The sequence below is a fragment of the Perna viridis genome, chromosome 10, assembly GCF_037379345.1.
Source record: "Perna viridis isolate PV_CMFRI_1.1 ecotype Kerala chromosome 10, ASM3737934v1, whole genome shotgun sequence".
Lineage (NCBI taxonomy): Eukaryota > Metazoa > Mollusca > Bivalvia > Mytilida > Mytilidae > Perna > Perna viridis.
Genome location: NC_142454.1, coordinates 1305487 through 1327860, shown reverse-complemented (window position 1 = coordinate 1327860; position 22374 = coordinate 1305487). Strand labels below are relative to the sequence as shown.

Sequence of the window (22374 nt, the reverse complement as noted above, 5' to 3'; positions counted from 1 at the left end):
AATCTCAATCCATGATATTTAAATCAATGTTTTCTATCCCATAAGTAAACAGATAAGATCTTGGTCAAGGTTTCCAAAGATTGTTCTTCTGTCTAAAGATAAAATCCATCTTAATTTCCTTGTTTTCTGTCTTTGTGTCTTTCTGTTTCCACGCCTCATTTGCAAGGTTCCAACGATTTTCTTCTTCGATATACTCCTGTACTATAGTGTACAAAGATAGTTCGTTCATCTCTATATCCTTTAGTCTGTCTGTCTGTTTACACGTTTCACTTTAAGATTCATTAATCTGCTCTTGATATTAATGTGCTTTTATCTTGTTTGATGATCTCTCACCAATGGCTGCCTATTGAAGTAGTTTTGTGAATCTATAGATGTTGGGATGTTTGCGCTTGGCATACTTCACTGTGCCATCCTTCGAGGTGATTTGCTGTTCTTGATTCCTGCGTACTGAAGCGATTCTGTACACAGGAATAGAGCATTTGCTTTCATTTTAAATTTTATGTTTCGGGACTGCTATAGAAACATACTTTTGTACATATTTAATGTTGAAAAAAGTAAAACATTTCTAAAATATTGGTTTAATTATAAAATGTGGTTTTGCCCAAAAGTTAAAATTAAAACAGTAATTAATTGATCATTTATAGGTAACTTATCTGTGCCGATTAATAGGGTTCTTTCCGAATACTATGCACTTATGTTTGCTCAACAATTTGATTAGAAGTTATACGTCATTATTGTAATAACTATAAGTTCATTTTTATCATAATTTAAGTATGTTCTATCCTTTTCTTTTATAAGTAAAAATAACTCTCTATACTCAGTCGTAATTTTTAATAGTATTTTTTTTCATTGAATTGAAATCAAAAGTATGTCAGATAATTTCTTTATTGTAGCAAGTTATGATTTCTCAACTAATTTGATTTAACAGCGTGATCTATTTTGTCATTTAAGGATTTAAGTCAATCAGACAGGTGGTGATTAATGCATGTCAAAATCCACCGAATACAGTTTCATTTTTTGTTTAGAAACAGTTACTGGTCATTTAACCAGTCTTAGTTGTTCAATTGGTTGTTGCACTTTGAGATAAAAAATATTATAGATCGTACATGAAATAGGTTCTTTGCAAGAGTTATCGTTCCTGATTTATTTGATTTGGTTGATTTTAGTGGGAGATACATGTATGATTTTCTCAAAAGTGCAGATCCAGATCTGAATATAGAAATAATTATTGCTATGTAAAAATATAACATAAGTATGTAGACTTGAAAACCATCGTTTGTTTAGTGGGTTTCTCAATACCATGAATCACTTTACCAATGGCAGTGTCTGAATTTTATGAGTACAGAAACAATAAGTTTATTCAAAATTATTGGCAAACATTTATATCAGCTATACCAGCACTATAAAATATTTGATGCTTTAGACATGTTTTAACTAAAGTTGGGTCCCATTGTTGATTTATTTTACAATGTCATTAATGATTTACTGTTTACACGTTCTTCGGTATGATCCTTTATAAAAATAGTAACTGCATAGTTACAATGGAATTGGCATTCCAATATAACAGGTTGTCACTTTCTTGTTCTGACTAGGTGTAGGAAGTTAAATGACCGAATTAAAAGACAATTAATAATAGAGTATGTGTTTGCATTGGTCAAGTTTGAACAGTCAAAGATTTAATAAAACATTTAGACATGTCGCCAGCTATGATATTAATACTTAATGGGATTTAAAGGACTGCAGTAATGTCAATATAAATTGAAAACACTCAGAGTTTTTTGATGCATTTTTGCATAGCGGTACTTGTGTATCAATTATGTTTGGATAATTATTTACTTTAAAAGATTTTTTATCATTTTTCTCAACAACAAAAAAACTAAGAATGTAATCGTATTGGTTAATTCACAATGACACAATAATACAACCAACATTGATATTGTATATTTTTATTAATTCCTTTAATTTAAATGTCCCATGATTTAGAACTTCGTCTAGATAAGTGTAATAAATAAAGAACTTTTGTTCAATTACAACACAAGAATCAAAAGAAAGAAAGAATATAAAAAATACAATGAATCCACAAAACCAACAAATATTAATTATTTCATATTTTGCTGAGTCACTGTAACTTTATCATTCGGTAATTCTGGTCTTATATTGTTGGAGTCTGCTGTTTATCCGTGTACTTTCGGGGTTTGGCTGCTCTAACACCCCGGCATGGTAAGGTACTGGACCATGGTAATTTCATTGGAAGCTCGCTCTGAATTCTTTCAGGTTATCTAGTGTGGTGTAGAAGATACAGTTATTGTACTGTATTGTCTTCTTGAAGCCGTTGTGCCTGGTAGTTTCTGACCCTGCAGTTTGGTAGTAACACAACAGTTGTCGGTTTGTACCAACAGAGTGGGTGGATACGTTCTCATCAGCGAGTGGCTTTGAGTATTGGCTATTGACTCGGAGTCTTCAGGGTCGTCTGGAGCAAGAAACTTTACATTGACTGCTGATAATTGTGGGATTAATAGAACTGCTTCTCCCTTGAGAATGATAAGTGTATGTTAGATTCTTCTTTGTATAGTTGTTTACGATTCCTGTTCTTTGTACCTTACGATATAAATGTAGTGGAAAAATACAACACTTAACTATGATACCTGAAATGCTGTTCTGACAGTTTTTGTACGGCAGGTTCGAGGTCAATTGAATGACTTCTAATACATTTCAAAGTGTTTGAATCCTACTTTTAATGTTAAACTTGTTTAAAAAAATCAATTACTTTTATGTTTTTGTATTGTTCGTTCGTTTGATAAAAAATGAAACAATACAATAATTAATTCGCCTATCTAGCAGGTTTCTGCCCTGAACTTTTTCTGGGGGATAATCAGAACTATGATGACGATAATGCAGGAATAATGGAGTTACACGAACAGCGAAACGTCCAAAAAGAGTAATCAAGGGAACCAAGGTTATAGTGGTAATCAAAAGAATGTAATCCAGGGACAAAGACCAGACAAGGAAAACAGACATACACAACAAAGAACATAAAGTAACTATAATCATACATACAAAGTAACAAAAGGAAATGAGCAACTGTTACATTAGGCGTAAACGGATCCTCCAGGGGAAAGGATTTTATTGAGAGAAGTGATAACGATATTAAAATGCTGTAGAAAAAAAAAACATCATAACTTCAGGATTTTGATGATATTCATTTAATATCTGTTCTTTTTTAAACTGGTCCGTTTGTATTGTATTAAATCAAAAATTAACTGCAACAGTTTTTTTTTTTTTTTTGTAGTGAGATGGCCTTTCGTTCTAAAAGTCAAAATTTTATAACCTCTAATTTTTTCCTACTTATTATGATTGCTGAAACTTAAGGTTGTATTAAAAAACGGCTGTTTTCCTGCAATGCAATAGGTGTGTAATATGTGATCTCAAGTTTTAATGCTAAAACCGTTTTCAGATATTTCTTATGTACTAATTTATTTTTTGTTTGTGACGTCATAGACTCTCTAATTATGACGATCTAAGACGAGATTTTTGGAATCATTAAAGTTACTGTCTAACATTGATTCAGGCTTTTTGCATAATAGAATGCATATTTCCTATGTACAGAGGTATTAACGGTCTACCGATAGTGACATTTTGGGTTATGATAATAGTAAAATAGAATGTCGAATTAAACTTTGTAATGAAAAAAATCAACTTCACCTTCAAAGGTAGCCTGGTAGGAAGAAATAGTACAAAAACTTACCATTAGACTCTTACAAAATTATTTTGAAGATAAATGTGCAGTGTTTTATCTCTGGAATGGAATTTTAAAACTTCCTTATGAAAGGGTTTGATAACATGTTGGGTTTTATTACCTGTCTACCCTATAACATAAAACGCTAAATAATGATTCCGATATCATATCTTATGTGTGCATGCCGTCGATCAAATTGTTTTACAGTCAAAGGCCATACTTGATGTGATCATTACTGAATTCTACAAGGAAATATATGGACATATAAGCAGAGTTAAATTGTTAACCTCTGGAAACCTACGAATCGATTTTATTTTACTGTATCGAAGAAGTCTTCAAGAAGTAATATTGTAAAATACTAAGATTCTGAATGAAAGGAGAAAACGCCGTCGCCGAGTTACTATGGTTGATACAAGTAGAACGGTGACGTTAGAAGACTTTTATACTAGATCAATGGACAAACTTCTGGCACCAATTATTTATCTCACCATTCTCATGATCTTAGGAATTCCGGGTAATCTTTTTGCACTCATCATATACCGACATAAGTATTCTAGGACTGTTTACAGAACAATAATATGGAATCTGGCTTTAGTTGATTTTGCATTCTCTACTTTAACTTTTCCGTTTAACATTGGCCGACTTGTTCGCTATTACACGTTCTATGAAGTGTGGGTGTGTAAGACTTTCACTACAATCATCATCTTCTTTGTGCTTTATTCATCCCATCTTCTGATTGTACTGGCTATTCATAGGTACAGGCAGGTATGTCATCCTCATAAGACACAAATAAACAATACCAACGTCCGGTACTGGATTATTGGGGGCTTCTTTTTGGCGGTTGTCTTGGATATACCTGAAGCTATATTTCAACCTATCGATCATATTAATTTAGAGGATAATATAACTGGATATGTATGCCCAGTTACTTTTAATACTAACATATATGGAGAAATATATAATTGGTTCTTGACTGTACTCTACATAATTTATGCATTAATTCTTTTTGTTTTATATATTCTCATTGGACGGCGGATGTATACGCAACGACAAAGACAACAGCAATCAGTGTCATCCCCTGGACAAACAGACAATGATGACCTCGCCACCAAACTCACCAAGATAGCTATAACTGTTAGTTTTGTTTTTGCATTGAGTTACCTGCCCCTCTTTGTGCTTAAAGCAATAAGATCAAAGTTTAAAATTGATGAAGAATGCTTAAGTGATCCTATTTTTGCTGTATTGAAGATATTCGAACGTTCATATTCTTTTAACCATGTAGCAAACCCATTTATTTACGCTTACTTTGACAATCGGTTTCGGGAACAGATTAGAGTCTTAATAACTAAAATGCTCTGTAGTACGAGGTTTCGTTCCCCGGATGTAAACGATAGAACAGAAGCTATGATGAGAAACACTCGGGGTACTTTATAAATTTTATTAGTAAAATATACATTCTCTAGAAGAAGACAAATGCCTTGGTAACTGCATTATTCTAGAACAACACTAATGCCATGGTTACATTATGGCATGACTGACCTAAGTGCAATGATTGCTTATGTTGTAGTCAAGTAAAATAAACGGTCAAATCAATGACAAGGAAAACAAAAAGTCAATTAAACAAGGATAATCAAGGTCAGCTCTGTTAAAGACCAGAACAAACGAAGAAAATGAAATCAATATAAAAACAAATGAAAAAGTACACACAATAAAAAACAAATAAAATGAATGAGGAGACCAGACTTCATCCGTACATTATTAATTGGAAGTATGAAGTAGAAAATCAAATCATTGTTAGGGATTAGGAGAAAATTGGGTTAATCTTCAATGTTACAGTTTTGGTCTTATTTTGGAACTGAAGGAGCCATATAAAACGATTTCCCATATTTTATGCGTTTTTACAACTCCTTCCTTCCCGAGATTGATATTACTGGGAAGTATATTTTATTATATAAAAACAAGTTAATATTTGCTTGAAATTTTGAGAAAGATTATATCTATGCAAACAACGTTGTCGAAGTAAATTACAAGATAAACACAGATAAAAAGGAAGACTTTTTACTAAGGGTCATCATTTAGTAGAAGTTCTACATAGATAACCTCATCCTTCTTATATTGTATTACACATTAAAGATTTCTTAGTTGTGTAGCTCAATTAAGGAATGCACCGTTGCCGGAAAATAGCAGAGTTCAATGTCACTTATCCATCCCTCTTTTCACCGAATCATACTTTTACATACACAGAGAAAATTGCAACATATGTTTAGGACTAATATGGTAAAAATCATACCCTTTTCATATATGAAATCCTATTGAAGACATATTAATACCTATGATTTTTTTTTAAGTATTTCATGAATAAATTTGTTAGTGAAAAACATATGTTTTTTTTATGGTGGTCCTAAACATATGAAAATATATGATAAACATATGTTATTCAAGTGTTTTCAAAACTTATGAAACACATAGGATGCAACTTTTCCTATGAACTTGTCTTTATTTACGCCAAAGTATACCGCCCATAGTATCTATCTGCTATATTCATCGATCAGTATTCTTTACTAATATAACAAACATCGTGACAAGTTAGACAACAGGCACAAACTAAGTGAATCTAACGTTCAAAGAGGGTATCTGTATAGAGATATTTATAATGGACTATGAGAGGACTTCGTCGTAATTAGATATTAGAGAGAGAAAAGGACTTCATCATGATTAGATATTAGAAAGAGAAAATTCGAGCAAATCCAGCTTTCGTTAGTAATAAAAATTTCCTCCTTTGACTCAGTCTCTGGGGTGTTTCTGTTACATATTATTTTGAGTTTTGGAAGATAGTATAATTGTTATTTCATGGCTAACTGGCACAACCACACAGGTTCGACTAATTCTAAAAGATTTGTGTCATCTAACTGGGTGTAGTAACGTATTCTGTTGTTCATTGTGACTGTATGCTGTGTCTGTATGAATCTAATTATGATACAACTTTGATCATTAATAAAACGTCCGCAATAGTATTTATAAAGTAACCATCATTGTCTCTTCTCACATGACATGAGCTCATCGGCAAAGTGTTCACTTTGTCATGTGAACCTGTTCAGTCTTACCATTTGTTGTTTTGGTTTTATTTTTTTTTTTTTCATTATTATTATTGTTGTTGTTGATGATTCAGTCTTACCATTTGTTGTTTTGGTTTTATTTTTTTTTTTTTCATTATTATTATTGTTGTTGTTGATGATTCAGTCTTACCATTTGTTGTTTTGGTTTTATTTTTTTTTTTTTTCATTATTATTATTGTTGTTGTTGATGATGATGGTGATGTTGTGGTTCTGTTTTGTTTTGTTTTTTACCAAATTACTTTTTAGTCTTTCAGCTTCTGTATCTGTTTCCAATGCCCCATTGTCCAGATACATGTACTTTTATTTCTGACTAATGAGTAGTGAATAAAGTTCGTGTCGTTGTTTCCACTTTTTATCATAAAGCAAAATATGTTGAAACAAGAAAAAATTACTTGAAATCACGGTTAAAGTAAGTCGTTTTAAAAGATATACAAACATGCCAAATGTTCTACATGACGAACTGAATACTATGATTGCCAAGATTGTTGTACAGCGAGAGGGTTTCTCGGTACAAGAAAATGTCATAAAAATTAAAGAAAATTGATAGATGCGAGGCAGAGGATGAAGTTACTTGATAACGTTGATGTACAATTCTATGGTGTATTTATTTGTTCTTTGTACCAGTTTAACGTTTTGTACTGTTTTGAGTGTTATTTCATTCCAGAAATAAAAAAGAATGAATTGCAACTATTCCAAACAAGCTTAACATGAGGAAATTAACCCTGATTAAAATTAAATTGTCATGATTGATATACGGGAACCGGATGTATGAAATTAACCCTGATTAAAATTAAATTGTCATGATTGGTATACGGGAACCGGATGTATATCATCTGTCGGCAAACCAACTGCAACTACCAAATATAAATTCAAAGGAAAACAAAACATGCAAAAGAATTTAATATAAGCCACTCGAACTCAGTTGATAATGCATTGTTATTACATAAACGAATGACTGATCAAATACATTTTTGTAAATTAGGAATTTATATTAGATGCAACCCTTGTAAATGAAAAGCTGTTCAACTAAGGACCAAAATACTAATTTAAATTTCACCCAAGGCCATGCTATTGCCCAACAGCACGGGAATGTTTAAAAACCTCTTCAATAAATGAGTCCAAGATAAGTGCATCAGATATGTCATATTGTAAAGGTGCGAGCCCCTGTAATTGGGTCAGTAGGACATGTAGACAGGAACATACGGAGTAATATTCCGACTTTCAATGTTTCCAAATTCTTTGACTATTTACAGTTTTCCATACTGTTATTCAGACAAAAGATAGTCGACATGAAATATGTGTAGTGCCAACTCATTATGTTTGTTTAGAATGTCAATCAGTGAAGGCTTGTCAGTACGCAAGCCCACTGAGCTTATTTTCGTTTATATATATATATATGTATACGCAACGACAAAGACAACAGCAATCAGTGTCATCCCCTGGACAAACAGACAATGATGACCTCGCCACCAAACTCACCAAGATAGCTATAACTGTTAGTTTTGTTTTTGCATTGAGTTACCTGCCCCTCTTTGTGCTTAAAGCAATAAGATCAAAGTTTAAAATTGATGAAGAATGCTTAAGTGATCCTATTTTTGCTGTATTGAAGATATTCGAACGTTCATATTCTTTTAACCATGTAGCAAACCCATTTATTTACGCTTACTTTGACAATCGGTTTCGGGAACAGATTAGAGTCTTAATAACTAAAATGCTCTGTAGTACGAGGTTTCGTTCCCCGGATGTAAACGATAGAACAGAAGCTATGATGAGAAACACTCGGGGTACTTTATAAATTTTATTAGTAAAATATACATTCTCTAGAAGAAGACAAATGCCTTGGTAACTGCATTATTCTAGAACAACACTAATGCCATGGTTACATTATGGCATGACTGACCTAAGTGCAATGATTGCTTATGTTGTAGTCAAGTAAAATAAACGGTCAAATCAATGACAAGGAAAACAAAAAGTCAATTAAACAAGGATAATCAAGGTCAGCTCTGTTAAAGACCAGAACAAACGAAGAAAATGAAATCAATATAAAAACAAATGAAAAAGTACACACAATAAAAAACAAATAAAATGAATGAGGAGACCAGACTTCATCCGTACATTATTAATTGGAAGTATGAAGTAGAAAATCAAATCATTGTTAGGGATTAGGAGAAAATTGGGTTAATCTTCAATGTTACAGTTTTGGTCTTATTTTGGAACTGAAGGAGCCATATAAAACGATTTCCCATATTTTATGCGTTTTTACAACTCCTTCCTTCCCGAGATTGATATTACTGGGAAGTATATTTTATTATATAAAAACAAGTTAATATTTGCTTGAAATTTTGAGAAAGATTATATCTATGCAAACAACGTTGTCGAAGTAAATTACAAGATAAACACAGATAAAAAGGAAGACTTTTTACTAAGGGTCATCATTTAGTAGAAGTTCTACATAGATAACCTCATCCTTCTTATATTGTATTACACATTAAAGATTTCTTAGTTGTGTAGCTCAATTAAGGAATGCACCGTTGCCGGAAAATAGCAGAGTTCAATGTCACTTATCCATCCCTCTTTTCACCGAATCATACTTTTACATACACAGAGAAAATTGCAACATATGTTTAGGACTAATATGGTAAAAATCATACCCTTTTCATATATGAAATCCTATTGAAGACATATTAATACCTATGATTTTTTTTTAAGTATTTCATGAATAAATTTGTTAGTGAAAAACATATGTTTTTTTTATGGTGGTCCTAAACATATGAAAATATATGATAAACATATGTTATTCAAGTGTTTTCAAAACTTATGAAACACATAGGATGCAACTTTTCCTATGAACTTGTCTTTATTTACGCCAAAGTATACCGCCCATAGTATCTATCTGCTATATTCATCGATCAGTATTCTTTACTAATATAACAAACATCGTGACAAGTTAGACAACAGGCACAAACTAAGTGAATCTAACGTTCAAAGAGGGTATCTGTATAGAGATATTTATAATGGACTATGAGAGGACTTCGTCGTAATTAGATATTAGAGAGAGAAAAGGACTTCATCATGATTAGATATTAGAAAGAGAAAATTCGAGCAAATCCAGCTTTCGTTAGTAATAAAAATTTCCTCCTTTGACTCAGTCTCTGGGGTGTTTCTGTTACATATTATTTTGAGTTTTGGAAGATAGTATAATTGTTATTTCATGGCTAACTGGCACAACCACACAGGTTCGACTAATTCTAAAAGATTTGTGTCATCTAACTGGGTGTAGTAACGTATTCTGTTGTTCATTGTGACTGTATGCTGTGTCTGTATGAATCTAATTATGATACAACTTTGATCATTAATAAAACGTCCGCAATAGTATTTATAAAGTAACCATCATTGTCTCTTCTCACATGACATGAGCTCATCGGCAAAGTGTTCACTTTGTCATGTGAACCTGTTCAGTCTTACCATTTGTTGTTTTGGTTTTATTTTTTTTTTTTTTCATTATTATTATTGTTGTTGTTGATGATTCAGTCTTACCATTTGTTGTTTTGGTTTTATTTTTTTTTTTTTCATTATTATTATTGTTGTTGTTGATGATGATGGTGATGTTGTGGTTCTGTTTTGTTTTGTTTTTTACCAAATTACTTTTTAGTCTTTCAGCTTCTGTATCTGTTTCCAATGCCCCATTGTCCAGATACATGTACTTTTATTTCTGACTAATGAGTAGTGAATAAAGTTCGTGTCGTTGTTTCCACTTTTTATCATAAAGCAAAATATGTTGAAACAAGAAAAAATTACTTGAAATCACGGTTAAAGTAAGTCGTTTTAAAAGATATACAAACATGCCAAATGTTCTACATGACGAACTGAATACTATGATTGCCAAGATTGTTGTACAGCGAGAGGGTTTCTCGGTACAAGAAAATGTCATAAAAATTAAAGAAAATTGATAGATGCGAGGCAGAGGATGAAGTTACTTGATAACGTTGATGTACAATTCTATGGTGTATTTATTTGTTCTTTGTACCAGTTTAACGTTTTGTACTGTTTTGAGTGTTATTTCATTCCAGAAATAAAAAAGAATGAATTGCAACTATTCCAAACAAGCTTAACATGAGGAAATTAACCCTGATTAAAATTAAATTGTCATGATTGATATACGGGAACCGGATGTATGAAATTAACCCTGATTAAAATTAAATTGTCATGATTGGTATACGGGAACCGGATGTATATCATCTGTCGGCAAACCAACTGCAACTACCAAATATAAATTCAAAGGAAAACAAAACATGCAAAAGAATTTAATATAAGCCACTCGAACTCAGTTGATAATGCATTGTTATTACATAAACGAATGACTGATCAAATACATTTTTGTAAATTAGGAATTTATATTAGATGCAACCCTTGTAAATGAAAAGCTGTTCAACTAAGGACCAAAATACTAATTTAAATTTCACCCAAGGCCATGCTATTGCCCAACAGCACGGGAATGTTTAAAAACCTCTTCAATAAATGAGTCCAAGATAAGTGCATCAGATATGTCATATTGTAAAGGTGCGAGCCCCTGTAATTGGGTCAGTAGGACATGTAGACAGGAACATACGGAGTAATATTCCGACTTTCAATGTTTCCAAATTCTTTGACTATTTACAGTTTTCCATACTGTTATTCAGACAAAAGATAGTCGACATGAAATATGTGTAGTGCCAACTCATTATGTTTGTTTAGAATGTCAATCAGTGAAGGCTTGTCAGTACGCAAGCCCACTGAGCTTATTTTCGTTTATATATATATATATGTATACGCAACGACAAAGACAACAGCAATCAGTGTCATCCCCTGGACAAACAGACAATGATGACCTCGCCACCAAACTCACCAAGATAGCTATAACTGTTAGTTTTGTTTTTGCATTGAGTTACCTGCCCCTCTTTGTGCTTAAAGCAATAAGATCAAAGTTTAAAATTGATGAAGAATGCTTAAGTGATCCTATTTTTGCTGTATTGAAGATATTCGAACGTTCATATTCTTTTAACCATGTAGCAAACCCATTTATTTACGCTTACTTTGACAATCGGTTTCGGGAACAGATTAGAGTCTTAATAACTAAAATGCTCTGTAGTACGAGGTTTCGTTCCCCGGATGTAAACGATAGAACAGAAGCTATGATGAGAAACACTCGGGGTACTTTATAAATTTTATTAGTAAAATATACATTCTCTAGAAGAAGACAAATGCCTTGGTAACTGCATTATTCTAGAACAACACTAATGCCATGGTTACATTATGGCATGACTGACCTAAGTGCAATGATTGCTTATGTTGTAGTCAAGTAAAATAAACGGTCAAATCAATGACAAGGAAAACAAAAAGTCAATTAAACAAGGATAATCAAGGTCAGCTCTGTTAAAGACCAGAACAAACGAAGAAAATGAAATCAATATAAAAACAAATGAAAAAGTACACACAATAAAAAACAAATAAAATGAATGAGGAGACCAGACTTCATCCGTACATTATTAATTGGAAGTATGAAGTAGAAAATCAAATCATTGTTAGGGATTAGGAGAAAATTGGGTTAATCTTCAATGTTACAGTTTTGGTCTTATTTTGGAACTGAAGGAGCCATATAAAACGATTTCCCATATTTTATGCGTTTTTACAACTCCTTCCTTCCCGAGATTGATATTACTGGGAAGTATATTTTATTATATAAAAACAAGTTAATATTTGCTTGAAATTTTGAGAAAGATTATATCTATGCAAACAACGTTGTCGAAGTAAATTACAAGATAAACACAGATAAAAAGGAAGACTTTTTACTAAGGGTCATCATTTAGTAGAAGTTCTACATAGATAACCTCATCCTTCTTATATTGTATTACACATTAAAGATTTCTTAGTTGTGTAGCTCAATTAAGGAATGCACCGTTGCCGGAAAATAGCAGAGTTCAATGTCACTTATCCATCCCTCTTTTCACCGAATCATACTTTTACATACACAGAGAAAATTGCAACATATGTTTAGGACTAATATGGTAAAAATCATACCCTTTTCATATATGAAATCCTATTGAAGACATATTAATACCTATGATTTTTTTTTAAGTATTTCATGAATAAATTTGTTAGTGAAAAACATATGTTTTTTTTATGGTGGTCCTAAACATATGAAAATATATGATAAACATATGTTATTCAAGTGTTTTCAAAACTTATGAAACACATAGGATGCAACTTTTCCTATGAACTTGTCTTTATTTACGCCAAAGTATACCGCCCATAGTATCTATCTGCTATATTCATCGATCAGTATTCTTTACTAATATAACAAACATCGTGACAAGTTAGACAACAGGCACAAACTAAGTGAATCTAACGTTCAAAGAGGGTATCTGTATAGAGATATTTATAATGGACTATGAGAGGACTTCGTCGTAATTAGATATTAGAGAGAGAAAAGGACTTCATCATGATTAGATATTAGAAAGAGAAAATTCGAGCAAATCCAGCTTTCGTTAGTAATAAAAATTTCCTCCTTTGACTCAGTCTCTGGGGTGTTTCTGTTACATATTATTTTGAGTTTTGGAAGATAGTATAATTGTTATTTCATGGCTAACTGGCACAACCACACAGGTTCGACTAATTCTAAAAGATTTGTGTCATCTAACTGGGTGTAGTAACGTATTCTGTTGTTCATTGTGACTGTATGCTGTGTCTGTATGAATCTAATTATGATACAACTTTGATCATTAATAAAACGTCCGCAATAGTATTTATAAAGTAACCATCATTGTCTCTTCTCACATGACATGAGCTCATCGGCAAAGTGTTCACTTTGTCATGTGAACCTGTTCAGTCTTACCATTTGTTGTTTTGGTTTTATTTTTTTTTTTTTCATTATTATTATTGTTGTTGTTGATGATTCAGTCTTACCATTTGTTGTTTTGGTTTTATTTTTTTTTTTTTCATTATTATTATTGTTGTTGTTGATGATGATGGTGATGTTGTGGTTCTGTTTTGTTTTGTTTTTTACCAAATTACTTTTTAGTCTTTCAGCTTCTGTATCTGTTTCCAATGCCCCATTGTCCAGATACATGTACTTTTATTTCTGACTAATGAGTAGTGAATAAAGTTCGTGTCGTTGTTTCCACTTTTTATCATAAAGCAAAATATGTTGAAACAAGAAAAAATTACTTGAAATCACGGTTAAAGTAAGTCGTTTTAAAAGATATACAAACATGCCAAATGTTCTACATGACGAACTGAATACTATGATTGCCAAGATTGTTGTACAGCGAGAGGGTTTCTCGGTACAAGAAAATGTCATAAAAATTAAAGAAAATTGATAGATGCGAGGCAGAGGATGAAGTTACTTGATAACGTTGATGTACAATTCTATGGTGTATTTATTTGTTCTTTGTACCAGTTTAACGTTTTGTACTGTTTTGAGTGTTATTTCATTCCAGAAATAAAAAAGAATGAATTGCAACTATTCCAAACAAGCTTAACATGAGGAAATTAACCCTGATTAAAATTAAATTGTCATGATTGATATACGGGAACCGGATGTATGAAATTAACCCTGATTAAAATTAAATTGTCATGATTGGTATACGGGAACCGGATGTATATCATCTGTCGGCAAACCAACTGCAACTACCAAATATAAATTCAAAGGAAAACAAAACATGCAAAAGAATTTAATATAAGCCACTCGAACTCAGTTGATAATGCATTGTTATTACATAAACGAATGACTGATCAAATACATTTTTGTAAATTAGGAATTTATATTAGATGCAACCCTTGTAAATGAAAAGCTGTTCAACTAAGGACCAAAATACTAATTTAAATTTCACCCAAGGCCATGCTATTGCCCAACAGCACGGGAATGTTTAAAAACCTCTTCAATAAATGAGTCCAAGATAAGTGCATCAGATATGTCATATTGTAAAGGTGCGAGCCCCTGTAATTGGGTCAGTAGGACATGTAGACAGGAACATACGGAGTAATATTCCGACTTTCAATGTTTCCAAATTCTTTGACTATTTACAGTTTTCCATACTGTTATTCAGACAAAAGATAGTCGACATGAAATATGTGTAGTGCCAACTCATTATGTTTGTTTAGAATGTCAATCAGTGAAGGCTTGTCAGTACGCAAGCCCACTGAGCTTATTTTCGTTTATACATATATATATATATATATATATATATATATATATATATATATATATATATATATATATATATTAATGAAAACATGCCAAACTATTCATGATTAAAAGACTTGGGCAAAAATGGATGAAGAATCAGATCAAGATTTTTTTCTTTTTTTGTCATGTTTTTTTATTTTGCTACAAGATTGAAGTCATCACTACAGAAGTTTTATGGTCGTCATCATGAACTCGTGGGTCGTTATGGTGTATCCATCAGCACCATGAAAACTGATTTATTCAACGGGTCATAGTTTTCCTTTCCTCGTTTGTCTACCCCGGACTTGACTTTTTATGAGCAACTCGGCGGGTGTTTCTAGAAAAGCAGAGGACCGGTGCACCTGGTCCATGATCCCAGTTTTTAGTGGAGTCCGAGTTGCTCATTTACTTTTGTTACTTTGTATGTATGATTTTAGTTATTTTATGTTCTTTGTTGTGTATGTCTGTTTTCCATGTCTGGTCTTTGTCCCTGGATTACATTCTTTTGATTACCGCTGTAACTTTGGTTCCCTTGATTACTCTTTCACAAGTGTCTATTTTCAGTTGAACTATACAAGTAGCAGTGGGTTTTCTCGCTGTCAGGGTGGTCATACACAAACTTGTCCATGATAAATAAAAGCATTTTGAATCGATAACAAGCAAGAACCTGTCTAGCGACCGCCATTTACTTTCATCAAAGCTTCATGGTGATGGCTATATAATCATAAGGTTGCCGCAAGGTTTATTTTCGCGATAGTTTCACATGAATTCAAACGTACAGAATTTTTTTAGTCTTCGAAAATAAGCTCAATGGGCTTTTGTATACTTGATCTTTTATTTTGTTTTGTTTTTGTTGTTGTTGTTGTTTTTGTTTTTTGTTGGTTTTTTTTTGTTTTTTGTTTTTGTTTTTGTTTGTTTTTGTTTTTGTTTTTGTTTTTTTTTTTTTGGTTCAAGAACTGAAATGATATCGAAGCAACCAGGAAAAAATTAAGCAGAGTCTGTATCTATAACATTTCATGTGCTTATTAGATGCCAAGAGCATGTAACTATAGCCCGGATCGAGGAATTATTAGACCATACAATGTAGGTAATGGCGGGGGAAATGGGAATTAGGTTTATTGACAGGAGCGAGAAGCTATTGTAGATATTGGCGCGGGGTTGGGCAATTAGGTTTATTGTCAAGAGCAACGTATGGGAGCTATGGTCCCCATACACAACAGATATTGGGGATTGGCAATGAAGTTAGATGCCAGGAGCAAGGAGCTTTAATCTAATTTATTCTAGATATTCGCTCGGGGATAGACAATTAAGTTTGCTGCCAGAAACAAGGAGCTATAACCCCGTATAATATAGAAAATGGTGCAGGATAAGACAATTGTTGTTAAAATGAGCAAAAAGCTATAACCACCTTACACTATAGATATTGGCCAAGGGATACGCGATTACATTTGATACCAGGGGGAGGGCTATATATAGAGTATCCTTCAGTCTCGAGTGGATTACAAGATTTGTTCACTTTCGCGAGTGAGTTAAATCTAAAATCTAACTATCTCGAGTGTGTAGAAATCTTGTAACCTCCCATGAAATTTGTAGAAAAATCGGATATATATATATATATATGTGTGTGTGTGTGTGTGTGTGTGTGTGTGTGTGTAAAATGGCGGGAAAACTATCGCAGAAATTATAATATGGCGTGCTTTAAAGCTCTTTAGACCACAGCTATCCATGGTAAAAAGGCGATCAACACATGACCAACATTTCGTGCAACTCATAGACTGCGTCAATTAAAAAATATGAAGAAACTAGTCCTATTAGAATCGAAATAAATCACGAAAACTGCATTTTACCACTGTTTTGTGCCAGCCCGTGGTAAAACAATGATAAAATGAAGTTTCTGTGATTTATTTTTTAATCTAATTACCGCCCGTGATTAAAAATGTCACGTGCATTTTTAATCACCGGTTTAGAATGGGAAAAAATCCCATACTCCATAGATAATGGCGCAGGAAAAGGAAATTAAATTTATAGTCGGGAGCAAGGAGCTATAATTCTTTACTACAGACATTTGCTCGGGGATGGGTTATTAAGTTTATTGCCAGGAACAAGAAGCTATAGGCACACACACTACAGATATTGGCGACAATTACATGCATGTTTGTTTCTTTATTTTGTGATTCACGCATGTGCCACAACCTTCTGGTAATGCTATACTCCAGCAGTCTTTTTTAGTTTAAGTCTATTAAGGTCTAAATGATAGGGGGTTTGTTTTTTTTTCCAAAAGCACGTTTGTATCTAATATACAAAGTTTCAATATTCATTAGTTGTTAATATACTTAGCATTCGGCTTCTGTATACCCAGTTTAATATCCTCTAATTTTAAAGACTTAGTCTTAGTTATAAACTGATCCAAAAGATCGAATTTTACTTTATCTTATTTTGAATGTCTTTGTTTCCACAACAAACCAGTCTATAGCACAGTTTGGTGGTCCGATTTTCTTAATATTAAATTTAATTTAAAAACAGATTTTCTCTGATTCCTGCAGAGTAAACTGTCTATATCGATCAACCCAGTGACCGATTTTAAAAAAAATATTTTTTGAAGTGTTCCATATCTTTTGTTTATCTAGTGACTCTTACCGTTGACAAGGAAAATTTTGGAAAATATAAAAATAGGAATTTGGTCAAGGTTTTAACTGTGATTTTCCAGAAAATGTAATCCGTCCTGTTTTGACAAAGCACATGCATCAATTTTCGGTCTGGTAGTGAAGATATTCAGATCCAGGAATTCTTTAACAGCATGCGATATCTGGGATAACATAAGCCGCCTGTGTACAGTAATCACAAAAGTTAAATGATATTTTAGTACCCAAAATAAAACCAAATCATTTCAAATGGAAAGTTTGCCGAAGTCTACGTCTTCAACAGCCGGATCCAGGACAAAGGAGCTCTCTGACTGACATAAGGAGGTCGCTCCTGAATAATTACCAGTGGTTTTCTATATAAAAATCCAATTATCCTAACACGTACATATTTTCGATTCGTTCACAAGTGGTTTTGTCGTTCCACGCCATAGAATTTGAGTAATGAGAATTGGGTTTTTAGCAGAAAAAAATTTCTTTTTTTTTTAAGGTATAACAGTGAAAATTAAAGTTTCTAGCACTAGTATATGGAACAATTAAGTACTATCGAAGTCTATAGTTCGTGACTAGATATGATAAGCGAAGCTAAGGGGTTCTTTCTCAGGGGTTGTCAGTGAATTCAAGTAAGTTAAAACAGAACTAGAAAACGGCAGGAATTTCGTGTGTTTTTACTCTCTTTTCCCCAAAATATATGTCATAACCTGCAACTGCGGTGGTGGTCTCGGTTAAAATAATAAACCTTCACTTTTTGTTATGATAGTTTGTTTTGCGTGAAATTTTTGTTTCATTTTGGTTGTTCTCTAACTCTTTGTTTCCGAACTTCCGTTGGTAAAAGAATTAAAAAAAAACCGTATTTAAAAACAATATTTTGAAACCACTTTGGACAATTATTAATTTTCGTGACTGGTTTTAATATAGCATATGACGTTTATCTAATATCCCGATTATACAAACCTTGTAAACTTTCTCTATCGCTTCCTCGTTTGTTCGGGGACTATTTTGAGTGGACAGATAAGGTAATAAATATTTTTGACGCCTACCCTTGAACTAATAAAAACAAAAACAACAAAGTCCAAAAAAAAAACGTTTGTTTTGTATATTTTTCTTTCCGGTTGTATATGTTTGTTTTTCCATGTCGCAGATTTCCTCTTCCCGTACTATATTTGAAATGATGCACAGAAAGGAACACAGAATGTAATAATGGTCTTGCTTTACTCAACGTTATGTATAAACAAAAAAAAACTACTTTCAAAATTGTCCAACTAAAATCCACTTGGTACTGAGAAAATTCTACTATAAAAGTTCTTGTTCAGATGATATTCAGAAAAGTCTAAAAAAAAAAAAAGCGTATATCGACAATGGGCTATAGAGAAAGTGGGCAATCAACAAGGAGTTACTGTGATGGCAAATTACGATCCTATCTTAGGTTTAAAACTAACGTAGGTATTCTTTGTCACCTCGGAGTTAGTCATTTGACAAGATTGAAGATGTTCACTTTGTCTTTAACTGTTCCATAAGACAACGTAGAGACTATTGTTCTAACAGGACAGGATCATGTTCTATTTGGAAAATTCACGAGGTTTTAAACCGCGTCAAAGACATTAATGATGAACTAATTACTGGGTTATTCGTCGCAACACCTTCACATGTGTAGGCTTCAGCGGCGAATCCAGAAATCTAAAAGAGAGATCGAAACCTATCAAAGGCTTAAAAATCTTGTTCTGATCAAGAAATGTGTGGAAAGGATTTCAAGGCTGTCAATCTATGTATGTATAGAAAAGGAACAGATATGGTAAAACGCAACAAATGCACCATCGTATAACCTTTAAAAATGTTAGATACTTGCGGAAATCACCAAAAGGTCTTAAGCTAAAGGACTTAACTAGGCAGTCTGTAGGGGAGGGGGGGAGTCCAAAATATATCGTGAGTCCCAAGCTTCTCTTCAAGCTTCTATACCGTCATCGTGTGGGATAGTATTATAGAGTGAAGTGAATCAAGGGAGACCAGTAGGGTTTCAGGAGGTAGATGATTCACATATCCTATTTCTCTCAAATAATCTGTGGTATTTTCTAAATATGACGGGAGGTTTTGAACAAGGGTTCTAAGATAGTAATCAACAAATTCAGATTTTTTTCGGTCGGATCACTATTAGCAGAAACTATAGGCTGTCCAGGAATATATTTTTCTGTGAATTTTAAATCAAATCAAATCAAATCAAATAGTTTTATTTCCTAATCAAAGGGCCCGCCGAGGTCTTGCAAAATTAGCATTAAATCCTATTACAAAGTACATATGCATGTACTCACTCTCTCACAGTCTCACTAGCATACTGATTGGTACATAATTGTTAATAATTGTGTTTAAAAAAGAAGGGTATAATTATCATCTATATATAGTAAAGAACAGAGCAGGTTATCTATAAAAGATATACAACTCATACATCATTTGAGGGTTTTACATCTGATTATAAGGCATTCAGGTATATATCCTGCAAGTGATTTTTATAAAAATAGGGTCTCATTTGTCATAATCCAAATAAATAGCTGTAATAAACATAAATTTGATAGATAAGAATACTATTTGACCTGTTCTGGAAATATCTTCCTTTGAGTCATATAAAGGGGACATTCTAGGAAAAAATGAACTTCATTCTCTATCTTGTTTGTAGAACAGTTTTGACAGAGTCTCTCACATCTGGACAATATAACATTTTTTCCAGAGCTATCAGTTTTACATTCATATCTCCCTGATTCTATTTAGAGACTATGATTACTTAACCAGAATTTAGAGAGAATTCTGACTTTTCATAGTCTGATGTTTCTAAATATATTTCGAATTTTTTAGTTTGAAATAGGTGTATAATTTGCCTATTTCTTCAGAGTATTTTCTTCGAATATCATTCCAGTGTTCTAAAAAGTTATTCTGTAGATTTAAAGGCTTTTGAATCTATTAACACCTAATTTTATGCAGATAGGGAGGTCAATATTTAGTTTTTCACAAAACAAAAGAAGATTTAAATATCAAGAGTTCTTCATCTGATTTATCTCATTTTCTCTTGATTTATAATCATTATATGCTCTGCTAAGTAAATCAGATGGTAAATTCTCTAGTCTGTGCCAATACATAAATATTTGTTTCGATAAATCTGTATGAAAGGGATATCTTCTAAATTCAGTTATAACGACCCCTACACTGTATGTTCTATTTTAAGTAACGGATGCAATGTTTTTTGACGGATAAAAAAATCCCCACATCAGTTATATGCAGGATACCCCAAGGGGCATTCATACCAAGTTTGGTTTCAATTGGTCAAGTAGTGTCAGAGGAGAAGATTTTTGAAAGAAATAACATTAAAAATAGCAAAAATCGTTGAAAAAGGGCAATAACTCCAATATGGGTTAACGGATTAAAACCGAAATTTGACCAGAGATAGATCTTATCATGCTGAACACTTTTTACCCTATGTAAGAATTTAGTTAAACCTAACGGTTTTGGAGATATATGTGAAAAACTACTGTCTGACCCCTATGTTCTATTTTTAGTAACGGTGGCCATGTTTTTCGATGAATCAAAAATCCCCACATCAGTTCTATACAGGATATCCCAAGGAACATTTATACCAAGTTTGGTTCTGATCAGTGAAGTAGTTTCAGTGGAGAAGACTTTTGTATAATTGTTAACGACGACGATGGACGACGGCGACGGACGACGACGACGGATGACGACGACGGACTCCAAGTGATGGCAATAGCTCACGTGGCTTTTGGCCAGGTGAGCTAAGAAGGTTTCTTTCCCCTGTATTTTGCTTCCCTATATTACTTGGTTTTGAGGGCAGGTCTTTTGGGCTTTATCTGAATTAAACACGACCACAAAGTAATAATAGCAGTTATATTAGGATGATTTTTTGTAAGGATTGGAATAAAACTAAGGGGAAAATAGAACAATTGGACTGGACATTGGGAGTTGTAGTCCGAGCTAGGTTGCTCTGACGTCCAGCGGTAATCCCTTTTGGCACCGTCAAAACAAAAAATATCTCCAGCGCCGAATCCCAAAAGGGATTAGTCCAGCGGGTATCACCAGGGCTAATTCAGATGTCAGAGCGCACTATAGTATAGCTATCTGTTGTTGCGTGTGCATGAACAAAACGTTTTTTTCCACACTATATAAGTAAGTTTTATTGAAATAAAGACCAGACATTGATCTACCATCAATTAACAAAGAAACAAATATACATACATACATACATGCATACATACATACATACATACGTACGTACATGAACAAGTATAGGTACAATCAATATCAATGCAAATATAAAATATGTGTTGTAATATCAATGTAATATAAAATATGTGTTGTAATATCCCAGCTGATTGATTGAGTTATCTATCATGGACCATTTTTAGCACTATTATAATAAACTCTAAACAAAAAAATCATGCAATATAGAATGGTTAAATGTTTTGTTTATATTCTTGATTGACATACACTATATGAAATTTGCAGAGTGCTTAGTTTTACAAAATTTCACAATATTTGACTCTGTGATCTTGAAACTTCATAAACTTCAAGATCACATTATTTTGTTGATTTTTTTTTAATTTCCATTCTAAAAAACACCAACAAACCCTTTGTTTTTGGTAAGTTGATGAGCATGCTCAATATAGACTTCCGCGAAGA

General features: G+C 32.8%; 1 protein-coding gene and 1 long non-coding RNA gene across 2 annotated transcripts; one reads left to right on the top strand and one right to left on the bottom strand.

Moving 5' to 3' along the window:
* Nucleotides 1-1930: 1930 nt before the first annotated feature.
* LOC148604087 (uncharacterized) lies at nt 1931-3815 on the bottom strand. The gene is made up of 2 exons (XR_015915866.1): nt 3746-3815; nt 1931-2531 (listed from the first exon to the last, which is right to left on the bottom strand). It is a non-coding gene; the product is annotated as an uncharacterized LOC148604087 (long non-coding RNA).
* On the top strand, nt 3814-6859 carry LOC148604086 (RYamide receptor-like). Its single transcript, XM_088548474.1, has one exon. It carries the CDS (start codon nt 4139-4141, stop codon nt 5168-5170), a length of 1032 nt encoding a protein of 343 aa, XP_088404600.1. The 5' UTR covers nt 3814-4138; the 3' UTR covers nt 5171-6859.
* The last annotated feature ends 15515 nt before the right edge of the window (nt 6860-22374 follow it).